Source organism: Neltuma alba, unplaced genomic scaffold (genome assembly GCF_004799145.2).
Source record: "Neltuma alba isolate B1F8T4 unplaced genomic scaffold, ASM479914v2 tig00011643_pilon, whole genome shotgun sequence".
Lineage (NCBI taxonomy): Eukaryota > Viridiplantae > Streptophyta > Magnoliopsida > Fabales > Fabaceae > Neltuma > Neltuma alba.
In genome coordinates, this window is record NW_021636291.1 from 24,368 (window position 1) to 47,837 (window position 23,470).

The window sequence follows — 23,470 nt, forward strand, 5'->3', positions numbered from 1 at the left end:
TCTCCTCTTTGATGTTAATGCGGTTAGTCTTCTCAGTAATGTATTTGCTGTGAATTTTCGCAAGATGGGAAGTCCCTAGCTTCTAGAAAATAATTAGTGGATATTAATATTTTAATATTTTAATTTGACGTGTCTTCTGTTTTTTTGGTTATTTTGTTGAGATTCGCAGTTTTTGTTTTGTTACAGGATCTTCGGTTTTAATCATTCATTTCTCTTTTTTTTGGGGAATAATAATCAATTTTATCTAATTAGTTGTTAGGATTATTTCAATTTTTATCATTATATCCTATTTTAGTGCATCAAAAGAGTGATCAAATTTGTCCTTCCACTCACAAAACGACTTCTATACCATCCGGTTAAGTAAAACACATAAACCCAATTATTTATATAATTACATAGAAACATATTTTACAATTATATATTATAATTGTGTAGAAATATTACAATTATAAATACCCACAAAAGTCATTTTGCAAGTCAAGTAGGTTGATTTGATCATTTAAAACACCAAATTAAAGAACGAAAAGTAGGTAAAAAAGATATTAAGTAAATTATGATAAATATAATTATATTACGATTTTTTAAGAAAATTGATCCGAACCGTATCAAATTAATGAGTTAAATAAGCTGACGTGATGAACTAATTCCATTTTGGAAGTTCTGTAAAAACCGTAGAAGATAACTTTGAGGTGTAAAACAGAGTATAAAACCTGCCCAATTTTTTCCCTGAGACAAAATAGGTGGCAGTCGGAAAAGATGGCCCATAACAAATCAAAATCAATTGTGGAAGCTAATTGATCAATGAAATAGTGGAGAACGATTTTTGAGCCGTCTATTTTATATTTGGCCGTTAACATGTCATTTTTGTCTGAGAAAAACGAGACGTCGGGGACAAAACGAAAGCAAACAAGCTACATAGTATCTTCCGAAGATTAATGTTCTTCTAATTAGTTGCATGGGTAGTGAGCAAGGAAAAAACATTAGACCTAATTTACTAATTCGACATGTTTTTTCTAAAATACTTTAAACATATTTTTTTAATTTCTTTTCTCTTTCCCCAACTTGATTATTATTGGAGAATATTAATATGATTAATTTAGAAAAAAATTGATAAATATATAGGTCTTACATATCAATTCTCAAATTAAATGTCATATTAAAAACAGGAGGAGTATTATATCAAGGTTAGTTAATGACACTTTGAAAATCATGGTGAAAATACGTGGTCAAGGTGCGTACGTGTACGTGTTTCTTGAGAGAGCATGTGCCACTCATTTGTAATGACTGGAAATATGGATCAGGAAATGATTGAGGCAAACTTTGAAGGTGGATGCATAGGTGTTCCCCAAGAAAGGTCGCATGCCAAAAAAGTTGGGATGCTATCAATCTATGGATTCAAAGTGAAGCAAAAGGAAGTATGTGAGATTCTCATTGAAAAAACGAGTACATTTAAACAAGATGTTATTTTAGCTTCTTAATTTATAAAATGTATTTTTGTCCTTGACAATATAAACAAAAAAAATGCTAACATTAAAATTTCAAATATTAACAAAATATTCTTATATACTAACATATTAAATTTAATTTTCAAAAATAATAATGATTGAAGCACAAAATCATCATTCGATACTAAAAATGTTAAATTATAAAAGTGAAAAGATACATCATAAAATTAAGGGATCAACTTATCATAAAAGGCAGATAATTGAGAGACCAATCAAATCTGCTGGGATGTCTGTTCATTGGTGACGGGTTGGGCTAACATAAAGTAGGTCACGTGTAAATTCTCATCGTTATTTATTATTGTGACAATTAATATGTTTGCTATATTTAGATTTGTCAAGAACAAGGAACAAGAAAAGCATAATGGTCCAATGAACAGGAGTGCCTTTAAAATTAATTAAAGCTGAGTGAGGAGTCAGTTTTGTGATGGTGAGATGAGGCACGATGGACACAAATCATTCTGCTGCCCATACTGGCATTCACTATCCTCCTGTTGAGGTTTCAAACCACAGCCATACCATTCTAACTACCCTCCTTCGATTCTTTTCAATAATTTCATGGAAAACGATGTACACCATACATGCGGTGGAATCTGCCAAAATCGCTGCCATGTAATAAAGACATATGTTAACATTTATGTTGTATCTGTACATAAAATATTTTAGTATATTATAATAACAAAAATTAATCTTTATGGTACAATTAATACCTGTTTATTTCTTTTCTCTTTTAAAATTCTCCCCCTTATCTCTCACCATACCCAGGATATCTTACAAAAAATTAAAAAGGAATTATTAATCTTCAAAAAGATATTATTGTCATCAGCTTAACCCCCAGCACACCACATAAAAGAGGCTTTTAAAATCAATGGCAATTTTTATTCAACTTTCAATTACAAATCGTATCTGGTGGTAGAAAATTAAGAACAAAAGGCAGATATTACTAATATAGCTTCATCCCCCTATGCGTGGGCCCTGCTGCTTTTAACCTGTAATAAAACGAGAGAACAACTCGCACGTTGGAAGACAGATCAAGGCATCAAGCCAACCAATGTTAAGGCATACCAGAAACACGCCGGCTTTTCAGCTTACAAGAAAAATTTTTGAAGTATAAAATTAAAAAAGAATATGTATGACCTATATTGATGATATATTGGGAACAAAATTGAAACAAGGGGGGGAGAAACCACACGTGCACAATCTCACTAAAATGTAACCACGCATGCACAAGCGCTGAGCAAAGACACGGAGGATACACAAAACTCAACTGGTAGCAGTAGTACACAATATACAACGCATACGAGGGCCACCTGACTTGGTTTTTTCTTCTTCTTCGCCGCTGCCGTCGTCATCATCATCCACGTAATCATTATAAACACCATATGTTTCTGCCTCTTGAGGAGGTGCTTCAATCTCTTTCTTGCTACTACTACTGTAGGAAGAATCCATAAGACAAGTCGTATGATACGCATGACAGCAAAAGAAAACAATAACAGATACATTCTGTATGGAAAAGGGGTCAAAACATATACAACATCTTCCCCCTCCCCTAGTCTTTGACTTAGCTTCCATGGTTCTCACAGTTGAGGACTTCTCAACCGCCTGGGAAGCATAAGCATCATTCCTTTTCGGTCGTGGCTCATCTCCTTCATTACTTAGATAAACTCCATGCCTTGCCTCATTGTAGTATTTAATCAAAAGATTAACAATGTCCGCCTGTTTCAATGACAACAAGTCAGCAAGATATTTTCGTTATAGCTGTAACCAGCTATTGACATTCAAAATTTGTCCTTAAACCGCGAAAGGGTGTTTTTTTTGGGGGGGGGGGGGAAAGTACCTTCAGAATATCGTTGCACCCATGTCTGAGAGAAGTTTCGGTTCTGTAATCAGTAATGATTTTAACCAGCCGATCCCTGAGCCTGTAAGAAAAGCCGAGAAACAACAGTTAGCGAAGAACATATGGATCCACAATATAGCTAGCATCAGAAGCCAACACGAGCTGATCACCCAACTGGAATTAAAACATGGTGATTGACATGCAGATCTAAGACTAGAACGAGAGACACGGCATCTGCTTACTCAATTTCTAGCCCAGATAATCAGTTTTTCTTCCTTGAATATGTTTATATGTAATGGATGATATCAAATCCTGTCAGGTCATATTCGTTACTCACCGAGGTATTTCCATTCCATTAGGGACCTTATTCACAATGTAGAGGGGATCAAGATTTCCAACAGTGTGCTCCAATAGTATGCCCACCTGTCAGTACCAAGTCAAGCTTAGAATAAGAGAACATGAGCAGGTGTATAAAGCAAGGCGAGTTTACATATCTTCTGTCCCCAATTTAGTTGTCAGCACATACCATTTCAGGTTTGTGAAGACATTGCTTGATTAGCTCTTCCCAGAGTTCATCATCATGCTGCATAGTAACGAACTCTACAGCCTGTGCAAAATTGTAAAGCTTCACTTGTTATAATTCACCCAAAAAAAAAAAAATCTTTGAACTTATTCAGGATTTGAATGTTGGTCAAACCCAATAACGTCTTTAAATTAGCAAAAAAGGACATACCTCCTCTATATCCCCTAAATCATTAATAATGACAGCCAGGGCTTGCTTTGAATTTCCCATCCTTCCTAGGATGAATACTTGCTCCCTCAACAAATTTCTTTTGACACAAATTTCGTAGGCCTGAAATACAGTATGATGACTTTGATTCACAAGAAAAAAGCACATAAATTTCAAAATTAATAACTGATTGATCTCACACCTTCTCAAGGGTATAGTGTTGACTGCTACGAAGAAATGGAAGTAGCATCTTGGGATCACAGTCTGCATAAAGTTCTACCTATAAACGTAACAAAAATTTGATATTAGTGCCATAAAATGCATGCACAAACTTCAAATAACTGTTTTACTTGCAGAAGACAGTTGCAGTACAACAGAAACGAGTTTAAGGCAAATTGAGAAGAATAAAGCACTAAGTTCACTAATATATCCAAGAATGAAGCAGTTGGACCAGATCAAAGTAAAGCCAGGCCATAACCAGAGATTGCTTCTTGTTTGCAAACGTAAATAGTAGGAATAGCCAAAGGTCACTAAACAGAAGTGTTTTCATGCAATGAAAGGAACATGGCAAAAGAAACTCTTAGAGAGTGTTCAGCACATGGAAAGAGAGAGAGCCTTCCATTTCCAGCGGGAAAAAAAGAATATGTAATATATATTATGCCCCTGCTATAGTCATTCCATAGTCTATCTTTTTCTAATATTATTTGTTTATTCAGGAGCGTGCATTTGTAAATTACAAAATCACCTCCTCTTTCTATTTTCTTTCCCATCATATTCCATCTTGCCTACAAAACAACCCCTTCTCATTAAGGTCACATGGTGACACCTTACATTTACTAGATCTAGATCCGGGCAGTATGCACAATTTTTTTTAATCACCACATGACTCAATATCTAAGAGTATTATCGTAAAGTTTAACATTAAATCATTAATAAAAATGATTTAGTAATGGTTCTTAAATTTCTTCTACAACGTTTTATATAGCTCTCGTCAAACTTGGTGGAACTGGTTGCTTGATGAGGGTAGCAGTATAATTTCTGAAAGGTAAACAATGCAGCAGCACTTTGGGTTTAGTTCACAGAAGTTGTGCATAATGGCTTTCATATATAATCAATAGAGATATTGCAACATTTAAGAATCCAAATCAAAGGATGGAAAGTTCAAAAGAAAGAAGCAAAAGTCACCTGCATATCATGAAAGTCCTTCCCCGCATGTGGATTTACTTCAAACAATGAATGGAGATATAAATATAAGAAATATCTGTGGTCACACTTAATATTTGCATTGAGAAGTTGCTTCACAACTTCAGCCGGGCTTATTGAGTCCCGGTTTTGGATTAACAGAGAAACAGCACGCTTGCAATCAAGAATCATCAATTGGACAACCTGAACAGCCATATATTAGACAAGTAAGTGTGCAGTGATCGTGCAAAGAAAACTAGTGCCAAAAGAAGAGCAACTCATTCTGTTAAGAGAAGAAATCAACAATTGTTCTTCTTCTAAAGGAACTGAGAAACTGTGAGATTGTTGGAGTCTAATACCAGCCAATTATGAATATCTTAGATAACACTAAGTTGGTTAATTTATTGGTCCGTATGCATTCAATATATCCAAGAAATATGGCTGCACAAATAATCAGATCCTAATTTACTACACAAGGCTCTTCAGGTACGAATGCCTAAATTAAATGCAATGAAGGGAAATGGAATAAGAATCTTTACAAATAATAAAAATATATAGAAAAGAGAATATTCTAAAATAAAATTCCAATTTCACAAATCACACCATACCTTCTCCCGAACTGCATCATGTAGATTATGTTTATCAATGAAGTCAAACACTTCTGGTTTTATAAGCTGAAAATTTCAACCAACGTAGAATAGATTAAAAGATCTTAGTCCCAGAGAATTTTTATGATATTCAAGCAATTTATTGGCCACCGGCCATAGGAAAAACAGATCAACACCACCTACATCAGCATATAAAGAAAACGCTTTCTCATATTGCCCATCAATTGCATATAACTCTGCCAATGCCTGCACACAATTAAAAAAGAAACAATTCAATGGCAATATAAACAGATGTTATCTGATTCAAAAGACGTATATAATTGATCGAACTAACCTCCTTGAGTGAATCAGTCATGGATGAAGTATTAATCTGAGGTTCTATGGCTGAAATTACAGGCAGTGCAGAATAAATTACAGATGGCCAGGACTTCACAGTGGAGAGGAGTCTCTTATGATAGGAAGGATTTGTAGCCATTGCAACAAGAGCAACCTGTCGGACAATTAGCAGAATAAATAATATTTGATGCGATGTCACTTCATCATAGATGCTTCTAATAAGCACCAATTGTAATAGCGATTAATTCACCTCATAGGCAGTGTCACGCAGTCTGGGATTCTGTATAGGCATATAAGGAACCAGAACAGGAAGTTGACGAAGATGAGCAAAGTGGAAAACCCATCTGTTGGAAGAAGTCTAGTGATAGTCAATAAAAACGAATTATACCAGTATAGACTGAGTTATTCAGGCAAAAAAAGGTATAGACCAAGTTATAATGGCATGTTGTACCTCTCCCATGCTGAAGATGATCCACGGAGCAACTTAGGACACAAAGAAGCCGCTTCAGCATATTTCATTTCAACTATCAGATGATCAAGATACCTAGAACCCACCTACAGAAGTAGTTAAAAGGATTACCACTAATACAAAGACTTGAGAGATTAGAATCACAATGAAATCACAACCAATCCTGCTCCAGCAGTGATCAAATTAATTTTAATTTTCTCCAACATGCATAGGCATAGGGGATATGCAGATTAAGATTTATATAATGCAAGCACACAAATTATGGTGAGTTAAAAGTTTTCTCAAAGAACAAAAATACATATAGCTAGCACTTAACAGTACATGATTGTAAATATTGATACATGTAATCAACTAAAAACAAGTGACTCCGTTCACATACATAGTCTTCGTTTGATTTTCTGTTACAAATGGGCTATTGCAACCATCGAGACAAAGGTACTCTTACATTGCTTTGGTCAAGATGTGGATCAAATGGTTTCCAATCAAACACACACTCATGGTTTACAATTGTGCAATACATACTTTTTCCCTGTATAAGCATATGCATTTGACCTTGATAATCATCATATAACGCAGGGGGCACATTGATATAATTTAAGTTCAAGTACCTCATCAAGAAGTTCCCTCCGTCCTTGACCAGATTCAACCACAGCCAAAGCCTTTTCATGCCAACCATGTTGAAGAAGCCAAGTAATATGATCTTCGGCATCTCTATTTAAAAGGACATAACATAGCAATAACATTTCAGATATGTTTAGAAAGTTTCCTTCATAATTTTTGAGGAAAAAACTAAAGCTGAAATCCAGATTTCATTTGTTTTCATTAATGTATCAATCCATAAATTAAGTATAATAAGTAGAAGAAGTAAATATTAACCTTGGTTTTGCGATGACAACATCCTTTGGCGACACAATGTAGTAATGAGGCTCATCACCTGCAGCCCACTGACCACCAGCATAACTGCTACCTAAATTTGAATTAAAAGAGTTACTACTACGATAACTGCTGTTATTGCAGCTGCTGCTATTATTACTATGCAAAACACTTCATTCACATAATACAGATCATAAACAATGCTAATCAAATGTTAACCTGAGAAGGGAGTATGAGCAAGGGAATAGTCCTTTGCCTTGTAATGCTCAAAGCCATGTACTGGTAGGGCATCTGTTGAAAGCTCATCATTATTCCATGTCACTACACGTACTTCTGGTCTTTGTGCATTGCCCTGTTGAAACTTATGTTTATTCACCTTAACAATACAGCAAACTTTGAAATTTAATGAAGATGATGATGATGATGTCATAATTGCTTCACAGTTCTAGCCTTTTATGACATGTGATTATCATTTCATGTACTTCCGCATTTAAATGCAATGGACATTATGCAGTTAGTTCTAGATAGACTCTCCATTCCAAAGTAAATGATGCTAGCTAACAGTATTACCAAAGAATAGGATAACAAAATTCATCTGAGCCATACCACGATGGAGAATGTAATAGCAGAATCTATATGTGATTGAACAGTTTCTAAGAAACAGCATCATGTTATCATGGTAACGAAGCTCATATGAAAGTATGATGCAATCTTAAAATTCCAATGAGACAGATCATTACTTGATCCTTTGCAACGAAAAATCTAGACTTCCATTGCGTCCCAGTAAAATGGACCAGGACTATGACCACTGTAAATTTAAAAATTTGGACATAGCTTCAAATTCTTCATCTTAGTGATCTTAGGAAATGAAACTCGAAAAGGCAAGAGAAGATAGAGACAGCATAAGTAGGAGGTGAAATGTCTACGGGAAAGTTCAATGAATATTATTTCTCTGGATGCAAGAAGCATGGCATACCTGCCGTGAAGGAGCAGTGCTACTAAAATCCCTTTCTCCATCCTTTTCCACAGGAATATAAGCTAGAACAACCAAAGCATCACCAAAGGGTGCAATTCCTGAGATGAAATAGGTGGTTTGGAAAGATGCCATAATATCCACTTGGTTCATACCAGACAAGGAAACTTGCCTGTACGTCCCATTGGCTACTTTATGGTGATGTGCTCTTATAGATGCAATTTTGACAGATGTACCCCACCCGATAACCAAGAGGGTGTCGTCCTGTGTGTGATTGAAGGACATCAGACTTCAGTTTTATCAAGAGATAATACAACAATGAATTATACAATGATCATGCAGCAGCTCAAATAACAAGAACAAGTCATAAATTTAACAATAGCTGCGTACTCCGCCTGCCAGAATGACAAGTCCCAGTAGCATGCATGTCTACTTAGAGATTTGACAAACCTGCCAAACCAGGTGAGGAGGCAATAGCTCGGGCCGGGGACTATTGCGTGGTCTTTCAATAAAAGTTATACGCTGGTCATTGGCGGTATCATAAACCTTCACTCCTGCATCATTTGCCCAAGCAACAAGACTTGTTCGCCATTTCACTGCATGTATTGGACCTTCACCAGAGTGCAGAACCTGCTTTTTATTTATTTATTTTTTTTGAAGACGTTATTTGCATGGTTGATAAAAAATGAATTGAAGGACTAGTGATCAATTGCGTGCCAAGGGTTAGAAGAATCGCAAACCTGATCACGATAGCCTAACCATTTCTTTGAATTAAGAAATAAATGGCCTGCTAAACCACCTGCGACGAATCTCCTAGATGTTTTTCTTGAATAATCTGGGTCAAGAGCAATTGCCTTCAACGGGCGATGATACTCAAATTTTATTTTCTCATCCGTGAAAAGGCCGTTTATTACAACCGATCCGTCATCAGAACAGCTTCCAATATATTCACCTTCTATGTCGAAGCAAAGGTCGTTAACAACTGCAGCATGAGCCGATAATTCTTTCACCTGTAATAGGGAAACTCAATTAGAGAGAGTTTAGAACAATACAATGGTACGTCTGCTATTGGCTGTGGCATTTCAGAAGCTACAAGCAATCCTCCATTCATGACACTGCATGCAATATATGATGCGTACAGCGTAGTCTCTTAAGGACCCTGAGACTGATTGTACAAGAGATGATAGCCGTAATTCTTGACAATCACTTGAAGAAACAGCACTTCAAACCAGTCTTGCTCATTCTAAAATAAAAGCTAGGGAAAGGAGCCATTTTGAGGCTGGTAACACACGTTACACAGCCTAACTCTCATGAAGAAAACACTCGCTATAAAAACACATAAACAAGTTCCAGAAAGAATGAAAAATAGTTAAAAAGAAAAAAAGGAAACATAGTAGAAAGCCCCAACGTTGACACGAATGCTCGATTTTTGAATAAATAGTGCAACACCAGACGAAATTGGATCCAAAAGACCCATCGTCCACTATAAATGACGAAATGAGATGAAAGAGTGTTAAGCCACCTGATTTCCAAGAAAATCTAGGATATGAACGGTGCCAGCATGGGTGCCAAGAGCGATCATCCGCTCGGCAACCGCGATACAGGACGCCGCATCACTCGCTAACAAGGAAGGTATGCTGCCTCCCAATCTCTGGTACTTAAGCCTAGGCTCCTCTTCATCTTCCCCTTCCTCTTCCTCTTCGTCCTCCTCCTCCTCTTCTTCGTCCTCCTCTTCTCGCTCGTCATCTCCTTCGACGCCGTTCTCAGACGGAATCGACGCCATTCTAAATCGTTACTCTAATCCAAGTTCAGTTGGAAGGGAAGGATTAAAGGAAGGAGTTGATCTGTAAACTGTAATGGTCAGGTAAGAAGTTCTCTTTTATTTTACCAGGTTTCGTTTTTCGTGAAGGTGAAGCAGATGATGGACGGGTTAGCGTGGAGGATATATTGCATTAGCTGAATTAATGGTATTAATTGGCTACGCGACAACAGCAAAACGTGCTGAGTAATGAGGGGAGGCACCATGCCCTCGCATACTTATATTATAAATACGGTCTCCGCCTATTGTTTTATTATTTAGTCTACACTCTACACCAGGCAAATCTTTATTTTTAAAAAAAATCATATGATCTCATCTTTATAGTACAAACTTTTATATATATCCAAGCCCAAAAAAAACTATTAATTCATATATATAATATTATTAGCTAATCCAAACCTCTAACATTTCCACCTGGCTTTGGAGACTAATAAAATAAAAGAGAAATTAACTAGAACAACTTAATCCCTGCTATTATAAGGATTGAGAATCGATCTAAAGTTTTATGAATTAAAAATTATATTTTCTGAAAAAACTATAATAGTAGTATATTTTTTGTAAAAGTACATTTTCTATCGTTTAATTTTACATAATATCTTTTTTTCCCTAATTTCATAAAGTATATTTTTAGATATCTAATTTTAATATTATTAATCTCAGTAATAGGAGGTGGGATTGCAATCTTAAACATTGACAAACTATTATCAGACACTAACATTTCAAGTTTGATTTAAAAAAAATGATTAGACTAGAAGATCATCATAGAACTTTTTATTGAAAAAATTAGAGATAAAATTAAAGCCTTGAATAAACTAGGGTAATTTTGCCTTGTAAAACTTATTATATGTTTGGATGATAACTTTGACTAATAAGAATTAGCAAGAAAGAATAATTTTGTCATTTTTATGATGTCTTTTAAGTCGTCAAAAGAATACCTTCTTATCTTCTGAGATTTGAAAGTTACAATTTGGTCACACTCAAGGGAATTAAATACAAAAAGTTCTTTAAAATCACAAAATTATTCTAAAGTCTTAAAAGAATTTTTTACAATAAATTTTATTTGTTTAATTACCAAATTACTATTTTTTTTAAATTTGTATTGACAGCTAAAAGAGTAGTTATTGTCAATCCTTGCACCTTAAGTTGTCAACAACTGCTCTTTCGGTTGTCAATACAAACTTTTAAAAAAATAATAAGGGCAATTTAGTAATTAAAAAATTTATTACAAAATTTTTTTTTGAGACTTTAAAATAATTTTATGATTTTAAAAGATCTTTTTATATTTAATTCTTTTTCATGGGACCTAATTATAATTTTTCCTACTTAAATTCAACTTAAGAAAATAGCTTTTGTGCAACTAACACCTTCGGCATTTCCCCCTTTCCCCCCTTTGGGTATAAATACATACCCAAGTGTAATCTTGTTTTTGGGCCTAGAGCTGACACATGCCCTAGGGACTTATGGTTGGAAGTTAAAATTTAGTCATGGCCCATTATTGTAATGGGCCCAATCACAAGCTCTTTTCCTGAGAGCTATTTCCTTTTGAACGGACCCATATATTTTATTGGCTGATGATAAGAACTTGTGTTTCTCATGTGGAAGGGAAAAAAATTACCCGTAGATTCCAGAAAATTGAATATAGAAATATAAAGTTTGATCTGTAATCATTAATTTTTTGAAACTTTTCTACAGTCAATTTCCTTGCCGAAAACCTATAGATAACTTTCCCCGTAAAATATATGCACAAAATCAATATCAATATAAAGCCATATTATTTATAAGCCACAGCCCAACTCCCCCCCTAAAATTTTCCAACCCAATGAAAAGCAAAAAAAAAGAAAAGAAAAGGAGAGGCAACTCAAATACTACCTCCGGTCCTTAATATAAGACCCTATTTGACTTTTATTTTGGTCCTAAATATAAAACCCCAATCCACTTTGTTTCACATATTTACTCAATTTTTTTCAAGATAGTCCTTCTAATAATTATAGTTCTAATCAATATACTTGATTAGTAAGGATATTTTAGGAAAGACAACACCTATTTAGAACAAATAACTAACTCAACTTACTTCTTTAATCTCCTCAAATTAATCAACTAGCTCTTATAATTAGGATTGGAGGTAGTATAAAGAAACAGGACGCAGCCATTGATCAGATTGAGGTTAGTCCCGTCTTTCCCTTTCTTTGATTCAGAGCATTCTTCTTGAACCACGCTTCAACTCCCTTTTCCCGCACTAATCACAACCATGTTACCCGTGTTTTGTGACTTATTACCTTCTGTTCTTAATACAATAACTAGTTTAATTTTTAATTTGATCATAAATATAAAACTTCAATTCTCTTCATCTCTTATATTTATCTATTTTTTTAAAGATAGTTTTTGTAATAATTACACATATTAAATGTTTTATCAAATGATAATTTTAGTTAATACTACCTCCGGTCCTTAATATAAGACCCTGTTTGACTTTTAGTTTGGTTCTAATTATAAGACCCCAATCCATTTTGTCTCTCATATTTATGCATTTTTTCCCAAGATAATCCTTCTAATAATGATAGTTCTAACCAATACACTTAATTAGCAAGGATATTTTAGGAATGACAACACTTATTTGTTACAAATAACTAATTTAACTTAGTTCCTTAATCTCTTCAAATTAGTCAACTGGGTCTTATAATTAGGACCGGAGGTAGTATATATTATTAGTAAGGGTATTTTAGAGAAAACAATGCTTATTTATTACAAGTAACTAACTTAACAAACTTTCTTAGTTTACTCAAATTAATCAATTAGTTTTTATATTAATTACAAGAGGCACTGTTAATTCTGCCAACCAACATCTATTCAAAGGCAATCTGAGAAAAGCAAGCCCTTTTCACTCCACTCACCATTACTGTGTATTACGGTGCCAATAATCAATGCTTTTAATTACTGTTTAGTTCCTTTTCCTTTGTCTTTGATATTTATGGGATCACGATGCTATCATTGACCTGTCCATAGGAATAAAATGTATAAACAACATTAATGATTGTTATCCTGCCACGTGAGTCAAAAGCGACAAGTCCTTTGCAAAAAGCAAGTGGGCTTAATTTGTCACCAAAGTAACCACATAATGGTTAGCTGCAATATCTAAAAGAATCTGATATATTGTCGCGTCGGTTCTTCTCACGAGCCAAAGAGGAATGCACTCTCATTACTTGTCCTCGTGAACCTTGCTCAAACAACCTAACTAGAATATAATATGTCAATTTTAAGGAAAAACAATATTGGTTAGGTTTTATACCTGTTAGTTTTCATATAATTTAAAACGTTAGAAAAATTTTGTGCAATACGTACAACTAATTTTTATTAATATGCCGTTAAACTTTGTCAGCACAACACTAGTACAACGCGTACTTAAACTTTTGCGTACAAATTAATTGGCTTAAATATTTGAATTTGAATGTTTAAAACAACACATTTCTTACATAAAGGAAATCATATGGAATCTGCAGACGTTGGACATTTGATAGCAGAATCCTAGTTCGAAGGATTCTGACGGAGACAACTCCAGGAGGATGCGTATCTCGCTCTTCCTCCCTAGCTGACCCCTATATCTGCCATTATTGCATATTGCTTCATTCCTTTTAAGAACTAAGAACATGCCCTTTCTTCAGTCAAGAGCATTGCTTTGCATGAATTCAGGAGTAGCAGTCAGATTTCTGGACTTATCAGTTCTTTCACCCAGCAAGTACTATATCTTGTTCAAGGAGACACCACATTACAAGATTTTTTTTTTTTATCAGTATATTTAAAGTCACCAAGAAAAGACATGGAAAATGGAACTTAAATAATGGTTTGCTGCAGCCCCGTGACGATAAAGTTCTTCATTATTGTCCTCTGTTTGTTCCTTGCCGTCAAGCTTATTATATATATAGGAGCCGATAATCTGCTTGTCTTTTAACTGGAAGCAGCTGGTGAATCCGTGAAACCACCGGCCATAGTTAAGGCCATGCAAGGCTGATCGCTAGGTACCTGCATTTACGTACAAATAAGAATATAATAAAGCAACTCAAGCATGACTTCTACAGCTGGTAGCTGTTAGACTTAAATTAAAGGATGTGTGTGTGTGTGTGTGTTTCTCTCTCTCAATGGCTTACCATATGGCCAGCACCAAGAATCCAATAGAAACGAAGGTTCTTGTATGACTTCACGAACCCTTTGGTCTTTTTGTTACTTCCACAGTAGAGTGGTGTTCTTTCCTTCCTCAAGAAATTTGGAAGCCCTTCCCACCTGCACATTTTTCAAAAAATAAAAAATAAAAATCGAAAGAAAGAGAGAAGGAAGAAGAAGTGGCACATTGAATAAAGCCTTTTCCTAAATAAATTTGCTTTGGATGAATTAGCTGGAGAAAAGAAGAGTTACTTGAGCTTCCTAAGCCAAGCTTCAACTCCCTTGGTTGCACAAATAACATCAAGCTACAACAATTACAATTATTAATTATTATCAAACTAATTAAATTAAATAGACAAAGACAAGGGAAAAAAAAACATCACGTGGCATCATTCACCGGTGTCTATTAAAGAAAATTGGCCCATTCGTCAAATGAAATTAATGTTTGACACATTATTAGGTAGTGAGTAAAGGCAGGAGTTGTTGAGAGAGAGACTTACTTGTCCATTGTACACATTCACTTTCACTCCTTTTGCGAGCAGCTGGTCCACCTGACAGACAGAACACAACTTGTCAATTTTTATTTCCAGAAAGGCTTACGCTGCCATAAAACATCTTCATTTATTTTTAAGATTTTTTTTTTATAAAAAAAAACACTGAGGAACTCATGGATGGAACATGCAAGGAAAGATTTATCTGCTCATTACAAGTACCTCATCGATCCTTGGTTTCATAAAATCAACCTCAAAACTATCGAACACAGCATCTGACTGCAGTTGCCATCTGTCATCACCACATTTTCTAGCTTGTCATGATTTTTAACATTAAAATATGATTCCCAGACCGTGAAATAATTAGCCTTTAAAACTTACGTCACATTCTTTGGGATGATCCCCAGCTTTTCCTTGATCTCTCCGTTTAACAACCTCACAATTTCTTCATCTCCAACTCTTAATGAAGACAAATATTTGGAGTAGCGTTTCTTTCCAGTCCCTTTGAGTAAACTCATCCCCGTTCCTGATAAGGACACTGACCCATCCTCCCAAGAATCTAACAGAAAATTGTAGATATCCTTCCCAAAAACAAATGATAATCGCAATGATAATTTTGCACAGCTAGCTTGGTTTCAGGGAAAAAATATAGAATAGAAATTACAGTACCATATAGTTGCTGCTGGAAAAGATCTCGGCCTCAAGTTCGCGCCATGAATCGGTTGCGTTAACAAATAGGCCATCCTCTAGTTGCTTCTTGATCTTCCGAGCTATTCTGTTCTCTAAAATGGGTTTGTTAGATAACTGAGAAACTCTTGATAGAACCAGATTATGCTTTTCTCTTATAAATTTTGGTTGGATCCACGAAGAAGGACCTGTTGGATCTTCGAAGCCCGTGATCATCAAGTCTTGAGACGTCTTTGAGAAGGGGACCCCATGAGAACTGCCAAGGCCATGAAACACTGAAAATGCAGAGTCTCAAAATATAACGGTAAGCAGAGTATTAATTCAAGCGCATACCACGAAATCTTCTGGTGAGATCCAACTATTCCCTAATGCCACGCCTGCATAAGATCTGGCCTCTAAGAACTATTCTAACAGAATCATCGCATTGATAAATCTAAAGGGCTTTCACGGAGGGTTCATTACCTCCAAGCTTGACAAACAATTTGCCGGCTTCAATGGCTTTAAGAGCAGATAATCCCAGAGTAGCTGCGAACTTTCCACCGTAAGACTCTCCCACAATGTAGAGAGGACTCTTTTGGAGACTTTTGTTCTTATTGAATATCTTAATCAGCAAAGTCGTCAAGTCAGTGGCCGCTTCTTTATCAGTTTTCACGAGAAGTTCGGTGTGCTCCACATAACTGTACCCAGTTCCCACTGGATTGTCCTACATTTTTATTCGGCGAAAGAACCAACGATTCGATCAGAAAAGCTATAATTTTAACCATAAAGTCAATTGCTAGAAGACGAACAGTTTTCTTTCAATATGGCTGCGTTAATTACCACGAACAAGAGATCTGCTTTTCGCAACCAGGTGGAATTTCTTGGCTTCAACCTGACGTCTAGAGGTCCAACCTCTTCAAAGTTTCCATACCCAATTCCTGAAGCACCCTGTTACAAATTCATAAATTTGGGAGGAAACATGCATGAACAGTATCATAACTCAGAATAAAGACAGAATCTGCATTTATTTCTATGTTAGTTTGGCCTCCGTTGTGATACTCACGGGTCCTCCCTGCAACCAGAGAATGATCGGCCATGGCTTGGAGGGATTTTCTACTCTGTAAGGACTTCTGTAAAGCCACCAGAACAAGTGTGCTTCTGTGGTAACAATCCAAAGAACAACTGTTTGAAATATGGCAAAATGAATGCAGTTGCAGATTACAGAATTATAAAACATTCCGCTTACTGGGTCTGACTTCAACATATCCCCATTCCTCTAACCCATCATGGCTTCTCAAAGCTGTCACTGTTGTTGCAAGAAATGACAGTCCCAATATAAGAGAAGTGACGATCAAAGCGCACTGTTTATCCATTATGCTTAGTACAGCTGCGGGACTGAATAGGTGTATTAGTAATGACAAGTAATTTCAAACTTGCTTTCTTGGAAAGGAATAGAAGATTTAATAGGTTGGAGGCGACTTATACTTGACTAGAAGTTAAATAGTAACGAATTATTTCAAAGATAGGCTAAACTAATAGTCGAAGTTAAAATATAAAGGCAGCACCTCAGTTTAGACTTTTGAGAGATATAATTCTTCCACTCTCACGTCAAACCAAAAGGAAATCATCACAGATAATTAGTGGATGACAGAAAAGGAGATTCAAATTTATAGCCCCAAGGAAGATTAAACTTTAGAATGTTAGTTTCTTGCAAATAACTCTTTATATATATATATATATATATATATATATATTTGGAAGGAACAAAGACGTACAAGAATTAGAATATGCAACACTATCATTCTCTGAGTCTGAGCAGTATCGTGTATGTACGTATATAATGTCATTTGTATCCGTTCTAGTGAGGGAAAACAAAAAGAAAACAAGGGCCAATAGTTGTCTCTTAATTTGTCATTGCCTTGGTGTGGATATTTCTGCAAGTAGCAGAGATAAACAAGGGGGATGAAAGTTCATAAAGACAGGATCACGTGCGTAGAAGGAGATTGTGGTTGAGATGAGATAACAAAAGCGTGGCTAAATGGAATTAGTTCATTGTAGGTCTATGCTTTACGGTACTGTATGGAGAGTTTAAGATGGCTCATATTAAATTCACAAAATTTGTGTGGCTGCAATCTATGATAACAACAGGTTTCCTCTGCATTATTCTGCTCAAGATGAGTTTCCATTTTGATCCTGTCGTCACATCAATATCAACATTTACTATTTGGACCGATCTATCAACGTCTACTTTTACTGCTGCCACCAAGGATTTTCAACTAAATGCCACACAATTATTAACTGCAGAATTTATCTCCCAGAATGCTGCATTTAGCTTTCTATCATTTAAAATACAGAGAAGAAGGAGAAAAGAGTGGGAATTAAAAATACACAAGAAATTTTCCTCCCATGGGTTGGGTTATTTCAAATCTTGCTGTGTGCTTGGTATTGCTTTTGTTTGCTTGTTGAATCTCCTTTTTCTTTGTCGTGAGCTTTCCTGTTTTACATTATTCACTTTGTGGTGAGTTTGTAATAGAGCCCACCATATTCAATGCCACACAGGGTTGATCAGTGGGTACCTGCGGAAGCGAGCAAAGAAATAGTAAGACAAAACGAAGAACAGACATTGACACGTTATTTTCTGATTCTCCAAGGACACAGGATTGGATCAGAAAATTTTGCCATGTAGTCCACAACTAAATGGAATCTCTTAGCCGAAAAAAGAAATCATGGGATCTGTAGGTTATTGACTTTTCATTCACTCCTCTCCCCCCCCCCACCCCATTTCTGCCATTGCTTCCTTTTAAAGTTTTAAGGTTTTCCAGGTTTGACAGCAATACTTAGATTCTTAGAACATGTGAACCTATGATTATCTTCATTAATATAACTGTCTATTGGAGTAACGTGACGCGCTTTTGTGAATTAACTTTTTCAGATTTTTAGGGAGAAATAAAAAAGGGAATTTGCCTTCACGAAGGTAAAAGTAACAAAAATATGAGAAGCATAATAAAACCTATTACCTATGCATTTATTAACAACGCAACCAGCATGATGATGTGTACTTACAAAATGGCCAGCACCAAGGATCCAATAAAAGGACAAGTTTTTGTATGACTTGACAAAGCCTTTGGTGGTGCTTCCGTTATTTCTGCAGTAAAGGGGTGTTCTGTCTTTGTTCAGGAAACTTTGAAGCCCTTCCCACCTACAACAGTGGCGAGAAGCTATATTATCAGAAATAATAACAAGTCTTGGGGATAAATTAAATTATGGAGAGAAAGGGAGTTACTTGAGTTTCCTGATCCACGCTTCAGTCCCTTTAGTGGCACAAATGAGGTCAACCTACGATAATCACAGACAGATTATTTGACTATAATGACATAAAAAAATAGAAAAAGTTAATAAAAAGACTCTCATTTGGTTGAACGTGAAGATTAAAACAGGATCGTCACAGTCATCAAGTTTGAAAAAGACTCTTCTTTAATTGGTTGAGCTCAACATTTTTTTCAAAGATAGACAACTTGGAGAATAATTAAAGCTGACCATTCTTCGCCATCATCAATTCTCATAATTTAATAATAGCCGAAGTGCTGAGTGGGGAAAAAAAAAAAATCTTACTTGTCCGTTGTACACGGTCACATTGACTCCCTTGGCTAGCAGCTCATCTACCTGAGAAACTTCAACTAAAAGATGTCATATCACAAGAAATAGGGGGGAAGCTTTAGAATTAAACCCAGAAAGTAAAATGATCAGGTTTAACAATTTCCTGTAATATTGTTTAACCAAATTATCTTAATTAGAGTAAATTGATGACTCAGTCAGAGTTCCCATATTTATATCATCCCACCTCATTAATTCTTGGCTTCATAAAATCGCTTTCCAGGTATGTGAAAACATCGCCAGATTGCCCTCCCCATCTGTCAACATACAGGGGCTACTTGTGAAGAAAGATGGAAAATTTTAAAACTATATTTATGAGTTTCTTCAAGAAGTAAATCAGAGTACGTGATATCCTATTAATGTCAATAAAAATGAGTAGATTTAATGTCAATAAAAATGAGTAGAGTCCCAAAATTTGGAAATTTGAGGTCAGGAAACGGCTTACGTGACATTTTCGGGAATTATCTTCAACTTCTTCTTGATGACACCATTTAGTAAGGTGTCAAGATCAGCACCCCCACCTGGAGATGCCCTCCTTAAGGTAAGATATTTGGAGTATTGCCTCATTGCTATTTCTCTCGATAGTCCCAACTTCATTACTGATAATGTTGCTGAATCACTTCCCGAATCCAAGAGAAAATTATAAAAATCCTAAAATGACCCGAAAAGAAACCCAACACATTAAGGGAAACATTATGGTGTGAAGTACTAGAGTAATCAGTAAAAGGTAAGCAAGAAAACTGAATACTACCACATTGTTGCTGCTAGAGCTGATGACGGACTCAAGTTCACTCCACGAGTTGGTTGCATCGACGAATTTGCCATCCTCTAGTTGCTGCTTGATCTTCTGAGCTATACTGTTGTCTAAAATGTTATTGTTAGATATAATTGATATGATGATGGCATAATCTCTCTCACAAGGTGGAAGGGAATTGAGACACGACTACTTACCCATCTGATTTTTGCATGCCGTTGTCGTCAAGGCGAGAGACATCTTTTAGAAGAGGACCCCATGAGAACTGCAATGTGGGTATAAGGTGAAAGTTGAAAAAACAAGAACTCAGAAAGAAAGGGTGAGAGGTAAGAAGTGAGGACAATTCCAGTAGTTACCACAAAATCTTCAGGGGAGATCCAACTGTCCCCTAATGCCACCCCTGGGGAAAGGACACAAACTCAGTATCAATGAGTTGTTAGTTGATCTCATTCATGTAAAACTGAACAAGGGATAATTGCTAGTATACCTCCAAGAATAAGCTTCAATGTCTTGGCTTCAATAGCCTTGAGAGCGGATAATGCAAGAGTGGCAGCAAATTTCCCACCATAAGACTCTGCTACGATGTACAGAGGACTGCGTTGAAGGCTTTCATTCTTACTGAATATCTCAACCAACAACGTAGTCAAGTCAGTGGCTGCTTCGTGATCTGTTTTCACAAACAACTTTTGATCCTCCACGTAACTATATCCCGTTCCAACTGGATTGTCCTATATTATAACAGCTAAAGCATTGAGAATCGAGGAATGGCCACAGAAGGGGGCAAAGGGGATCTGAAATTATACCACAAACAGGAGATCTGCTTTTCTCAACCAAGTGGAATTCCGAGGGTTCAAATTGGTGTCCAATGGTCCAACCTCCTCGAAATTTCCAATACCAACTCCTGAAGCACCCTGTTCATTGCTCACAGTTCTCAGATTCTGGCTTCCTCTTGTTGTTTGTTCGGTTAATAGCTAGTTAAAGTAATACTTACAGGTCCCCCCTGCAACCAAAGGATGATTGGCCAGGGCTTGGAGGGATCTTCAACTCTATAGGGACTTCTGTAAAGCCACCAGAACATGTGGGCTTCTGTGATAAGACATTCCAAAGTGAAAAACAGAGTAATTGAACTATTACGACAAGAAGGATGCAACTTTGTACCTACGAGTCAAAAAAACATATTGTATAATTACAGATATGCAATGGATTTGGCTTACTGGGTCTGACTTGTACGTATCCCCATTCCTCTGATCCATCTTGAGTTTTCAAGGCTATCGCTGGTCCTCCGTGAGATAGCAGAGGAAGACACAGCAGAGTGACAAGAAGAAGACAGAGCTTTTCCATTTGAAGAAAGGGAGGCAATAACAGAGAATCAGTGAAATGAAGGGCAACAAAGGAGATAGAGGATTAAAAGGAGTCAAGTATGGAGCGTGCATCATTGGCCGAGAAAAAAAAGTATGGAGCCATGTGTTGGCAGTTTGCGAAATGCATACAACAAAAAAGATGAAAACATTATAAGAGTCTGGTTTAAGCAGAAGCAGAAAATAAGGGATAAAAAAAAATGGATTTTTCATTTTCAGGCAAGAGTAACCTTGACGGGAAGGTACTCTTTCTAAGAGGCTGTTGTGTGAGAAAGTACAGAGTTAAACAGAGAGTGGAAGGATGAAAACCCGTAAAAGGCACGTCATAAAAGGATCGGGAAAATTGAAAGAGGAAAAAAAAAAAAAGATTGTAGTTGCTTTCTTTACGTTACAAGAACCTACATGTAGTTGCTTTTTTTTCAGGCAAAAAAAAAAAAGTCCTTTCTTTAGAATACAAAATGACAAAGACAGTAGAAGGAAAAGATTCCGAACTGAAATGATAGGGTGTTTTTTGACCAACGGTGCCGTAAGTTATTCGTGTGAAGAAATTAAATTCTGAGTAAAGATACAGAGCTCACTCGTGGATATATAAAAAAAGTACGAGGCAAGATAGGAGAGGAAATTACTGAGGAATGGAAATTAAAGGATTGGGCAGTGTGGACTAAAAAGTTGCGTATAGAAATTAAATTCCGTTTGAAGAAAGGGACGTGGCTGGAAAAATACTATAATTTCTAGGAAAATGGAAAATACTATTACCCTGCGGCTGATCCCTCTCCGGGTGTAGTTGAAGACTTGCAATAGTGGTCGTGAAGTCACATTGCCCATCATTAGCAGTTTATAGTGTCAAATATATGATGATTATGCGATGCATTAGTATAATATAATACAAAGTGGAATGATTAAAATAAATAATTTGTGGGGTTAGAGATAATATTCTAACCTGAACACCAGAACAAAAGACAGATGACAGGGTGTCAGAGATGCATGTGTACTGAGTGTTTGGTTATGTTGATAGGAGAATGAGTGGTCTTTATTCTGCACAGTGGATATGATATGGCGTGGTAGTTGTAATTCATATATCGAAGTGCTCACTCTTATCCCTCCACTTTCTATTGGCAACTTGGCGTGCATCCCATGAAAGTAGGAAACTTCACATTTTAGTTCCACATAGTATAATCTTCTCATAAAACCAGAGAATGCAACTTCTTGATTTGAAAGGGAAAAAAAAAAAAGACTCAAGTTTAATCCTCTGTGAAACAACAGTTCTCGACCTGCCCCATTTATAGTCTGCATGAAAATGTTGTTGTGAAAGGGGCAAATAATTAAATGATAGGCTCCTTATTTGTACTTGCACTTGGGGAGAGTATTGAAATAACCTCCTCTGCAATTCAAGATTTGGCAGTTGGTCCTCCTACGCCACAACTCTGACATTTATTTCACTTTTGACTGGTAAAATTTATGGCGGTACCAAAGGCATCCTAACTAATCATTATTCCTAAATCATTAATGGCTGCGTAATTATCTAATATGGTTACTTTAATTATCTGCAAAATCCAACAGTGGACAAAAAAAAACAGTTGTCATGAGTCATGACAATTAAGAAGGAAAGAGGGAACAAAATGAATTTGTCAAGTGATTAATTATGAATAAGACAGAATTAAGCGGCGACCAGGGATATGGTTACGCGCATTCAAAGGAGGATGGTAAGTGCAGAAAATGCAGAAAGGCAAGAGAGGGGGGAGGGTGGGGACGCAAGAGTAGTTAAGAATTAATTAAGAACACAACCAGCGGGTATTTGGCGTACCATGATAGATAATTAAGGTTATTAGGATGGGGGGAGACTGGGAGCATTTGTTTGTTTATAACTTGACTTGCTGTCATTGTCAGGCTTCCTCACTCTCTATCACATGCTTCTTAAACAGTGTTCTTTAATTAAGAATGATGGTTTTTGGCCAAACAAAATGAAGAAGAATGATGACGTGTCCTCCGTGCTCGGCCTCACGACCCAAGTGAGGGGGGGGATAATAATGAAAATAACAAAGCGTCGGCTTTGTTACATATAT

At 36.2% G+C, this 23,470-nt stretch overlaps 3 protein-coding genes across 5 annotated transcripts; all 3 read right to left on the reverse strand.

The window, feature by feature from the left end:
- Positions 1-2,356: 2,356 nt before the first annotated feature.
- Positions 2,357-10,452, reverse strand: LOC114716118 (vacuolar protein sorting-associated protein 41 homolog). The gene is made up of 19 exons (XM_028901055.1): positions 10,033-10,452; positions 9,251-9,520; positions 8,961-9,140; positions 8,514-8,774; positions 7,757-7,889; positions 7,541-7,631; positions 7,273-7,375; positions 6,647-6,750; positions 6,446-6,539; positions 6,194-6,349; positions 6,043-6,105; positions 5,860-5,925; positions 5,255-5,455; positions 4,272-4,349; positions 4,073-4,192; positions 3,866-3,946; positions 3,677-3,762; positions 3,340-3,421; positions 2,357-3,218 (listed from the first exon to the last, which is right to left on the reverse strand). The coding sequence occupies exons 1-19, from the start codon at positions 10,291-10,293 to the stop codon at positions 2,766-2,768; spliced, it is 2,883 nt and encodes a 960-aa protein (XP_028756888.1). The 5' UTR covers positions 10,294-10,452; the 3' UTR covers positions 2,357-2,765.
- Positions 10,453-13,725: 3,273 nt separating this feature from the next.
- Positions 13,726-17,384, reverse strand: LOC114716116 (serine carboxypeptidase-like 51). 3 transcript variants are annotated; one of them, XM_028901052.1, is made up of 13 exons: positions 16,888-17,374; positions 16,705-16,799; positions 16,482-16,589; positions 16,125-16,365; positions 15,996-16,039; positions 15,851-15,921; positions 15,645-15,750; positions 15,357-15,556; positions 15,198-15,267; positions 14,985-15,035; positions 14,737-14,789; positions 14,472-14,604; positions 13,726-14,346 (listed from the first exon to the last, which is right to left on the reverse strand). In XM_028901052.1, exons 1-13 carry the CDS (start codon positions 17,012-17,014, stop codon positions 14,272-14,274), a joined length of 1,374 nt encoding a protein of 457 aa, XP_028756885.1. In that variant the 5' UTR covers positions 17,015-17,374; the 3' UTR covers positions 13,726-14,271. The 3 variants fall into 3 exon arrangements, 2 of the variants coding, with proteins under 2 accessions (XP_028756885.1, XP_028756886.1); XM_028901053.1 differs by having other exon boundaries at positions 15,851-15,918; positions 16,888-17,372; XR_003737591.1 differs by lacking the exon at positions 14,737-14,789 and having other exon boundaries at positions 16,888-17,384.
- A 480-nt stretch (positions 17,385-17,864) lies between these two features.
- On the reverse strand, positions 17,865-21,568 carry LOC114716115 (serine carboxypeptidase-like 51). Its single transcript, XM_028901050.1, has 13 exons — positions 21,264-21,568; positions 21,041-21,135; positions 20,853-20,960; positions 20,537-20,777; positions 20,406-20,449; positions 20,247-20,314; positions 20,047-20,152; positions 19,741-19,946; positions 19,483-19,552; positions 19,254-19,304; positions 18,925-18,977; positions 18,705-18,840; positions 17,865-18,217 (listed from the first exon to the last, which is right to left on the reverse strand). Exons 1-13 carry the CDS (start codon positions 21,388-21,390, stop codon positions 18,146-18,148), a joined length of 1,377 nt encoding a protein of 458 aa, XP_028756883.1. The 5' UTR covers positions 21,391-21,568; the 3' UTR covers positions 17,865-18,145.
- Between the last annotated feature and the right edge of the window lie 1,902 nt (positions 21,569-23,470).